At 37.0% G+C, this 2,659-nt stretch overlaps 1 protein-coding gene across 6 annotated transcripts in view; it reads left to right on the top strand.

The window, feature by feature from the left end:
* Window positions 1-720: 720 nt before the first annotated feature.
* Window positions 721-2,659, top strand: part of LOC117105143 (TRMT1-like protein) — a 49,029-nt gene continuing 47,090 nt past the window's right edge. For 5 of the 6 annotated variants that reach the window (XR_004444865.1, XR_004444863.1, XR_004444864.1 and 2 more), the window contains exons 1-4: window positions 721-910; window positions 1,202-1,296; window positions 1,457-1,748; window positions 2,181-2,393. Coding sequence is in view for 3 of the 6 variants with exons in the window: in XM_033246201.1 (XP_033102092.1) it covers window positions 804-910; window positions 1,202-1,296; window positions 1,457-1,748; window positions 2,181-2,393 (707 nt within the window). In the remaining 3 variants the exon portion in view is untranslated. The remainder of the gene's footprint in view (window positions 911-1,201; window positions 1,297-1,456; window positions 1,749-2,180; window positions 2,394-2,659) is intronic. The other variant, XM_033246198.1, reaches the window with a different exon arrangement.

The raw sequence follows: 2,659 nt of genomic DNA, 5'->3' as shown, positions 1-2,659 counted from the left end.
TCAGGACCCTGACCCCTCCAGATCCACCAATGATCTCCCTCCCCAATTCACTCCTAGATATGACCCTGGAAATCGAGTGTACTTGTTTTTACATTTGGCACCCAATGACTGGAATGATTTTATCGTATACCTTAATTAAAAAACGGCGCTTTTAGAAAATGGCGCTTTTGTAGGGGGGGGGGGGTATATTAAATCGCTTGCTAAATGCAGGGTGGCAGATATTGGCAGCTAAACATTGGCATTAACGTGAAGCTTAGGCTCTGCCAGAAATGTTGATGTCAAAAGCATGACGAAAATCGCCGGCAATTCTAACTTTTAAGTTGGTTTTATGAAAAAAATGTTTTTAAGCGTTTTTGGCTCATATTTATTGTCCTTTATTCTAAAAATATACTAATAATGTCATTTTTTATTTTACTATCTAATTTAGTTAACAATAGGTAAATACTGCAAGAAGTATCAAGTTGACTGCTTTCATCTAAGTAAAGTCATAGGGAGTTTTTCAAAACTGTCAATTTTATCATTTTACGAGTAAAATATAACTTCTTCATGTTTACATGGTTATATCACACTATGAAAATTCACTAAATATGAAATTATTGGTGAATTAATATAATTTAGGATGTTCTCGACCTCAAACAACCTTTAAAAGTTGAAGTTGTCACATTACCTATTTTCGACTTTTGGCACACTTTGAATTGATTCTGGCCCACTGTGCGCCGGGAGAGGGCACATGCCAAACAGTTGAAAACTTGAACGTGTGAACATGACAACATGTGTACTATGAATTGTCTACGACGAAATTAATGATGAGGGTTGTAGAAGAAAACGGTCTAAAATTCCGGGTCAGTGAAGATCACCAAACTCCAGAAAAGTCAGATGTTTTTTTCAATCCAAAAATAAGAATAAATAGGTAAACATTACTTACATATGTATTTATTATTGTAAGCTAGGCCTACTGTACTCTGTCTCCTCTCGTTAATTTGAGGCCTAGTCTAGGCGGTGTAAGGTCGTTTCGGCCCTGAGTCGATTCGGCACCGGGTCGCTTCGGCCCCGTGTTTCGGCCCTGAGTTGGTATTTTTGTCATGCATTTCGGCCGCGGTGTGTGTAGAGCATTAGCTCTATAATTTTCCTATAGTGTACTATAGTCTATGCACAGCTCTACTAGTACTAATTACTTACTTTTTTTCTTCTTTTTTTTCAGAGAACTGGTACTTTGTGGTTTGTCTGTGTACCTTGATGAACATAAAGAGTATGCCCCAAAACCTGCTCGATGTTTAGATGCTTTTGCCGCCTCAGGTACCCTATACATACAGCCTATTTTTTCACAATTTAGTTGCAGGTGTCACATGAACAGTTACCGGTTCAAATCAAAATGGGACAACAACACACCCAGATCTACTGATACAAATGTAAGACCCAAGATTTGTGAATTGTTCTTTTTATTTTGTTTGTTTAGGTGCTCTTGGTTTGCAATGGCAAAAACATCTAAACCACCAGAAGCATATAACATTGAATGACAACAAACCTGCTGCTGTAGAAAACATGCATTTCAACTGCCAGGAGAATGGCATCCATGTTTATACATCTGACAAATTCTCTAGAAAACCAAGCAAGGATGATGAAAATCTTTCGGAAACACCTAAGGAACCAAGGAGGGAAGATGAAAATCTTACGAGAGGAAGTGATGGAGTTGAGATTGTTTGTCAGGATTCAAACATCCTCCTTTTGCAAAGAGCATTTGATTTTATGTAATTATTTTGAATCTCAACTTTTTTCATTTGCAGTGTACAGGATTTTATCTTTTCTTACAAAATAATCAGAGAACAAGGAAAATAACAATACAACATGGGATTAATTTGTTGAGATATCTAATAAGCAGGCAGATACTAATACTTAGCACTCAAAAATATCAAATTCATGAATACAGTTTACCATCTAATTTGAGATCCCTCTGATTTGAGACAACTTTTTAAAGAACCAATTATCAATCTTTAGTCTTTCAAAACTAAGCTTTAATTGGAGACCGAAACCCCAAGGCCACCCCAAATTTTCAGGTCCCAAAGGTGGTCTTGAATTGAAGGGCGAACTATAATACTAACTTGGTAAAACTAAAAATTTTTTTAGTAAAATTTAATCTGATATTTTAATTTTTTCATTTCATTTGTTAAACAAATTTGTAGTCACTTGGATCCATTCGGCACAGCTGTACATTATCTGGAATCTGCTTTCCGCAATACACCCAACAAGGGTGTTGTGTCTATTACATCAACTGATCTGGCTTCTGTATACGGGAGGTGTCCAAGAATGACCAAGCGTCACTATTCGGCCAACGTGATCAGAAGCGAGTATTACCGTGAGTTGGCTGCGAGGCTTATATTGGGAGCTGTAGCCAAGTGAGGATTCTTTATTGTTTTAAATTTATAATTGCATTCTGTGTTGAGGTAATTAGACTTATATGCCCCTTTAATTTATTTTTTTTAAGTTAAAGTGGGGGTGCGGGGATAAAATAATTAATTTTTAATTTAAAATAGAGGGATGGGCGACCACAACGACGGTGACGGCACTCGATTTTGGAGCGCGGTATTCGAAAACGAGGCTCGTGAACTGGGTCCCAAAAAAAAAACTGGTGCTACAGGATTTTGAGCTAGTGTTATAAGAT

The sequence above is a fragment of the Anneissia japonica genome, unplaced genomic scaffold (assembly GCF_011630105.1).
Source record: "Anneissia japonica isolate Jap-2015-1 unplaced genomic scaffold, ASM1163010v1 scaffold287852_len814684_cov197, whole genome shotgun sequence".
Classification (NCBI taxonomy): Eukaryota; Metazoa; Echinodermata; class Crinoidea; order Comatulida; family Comatulidae; genus Anneissia; species Anneissia japonica.
Note: the sequence above shows the minus strand (reverse complement) of the source record. Positions and strands in the feature narration are given on the sequence as shown.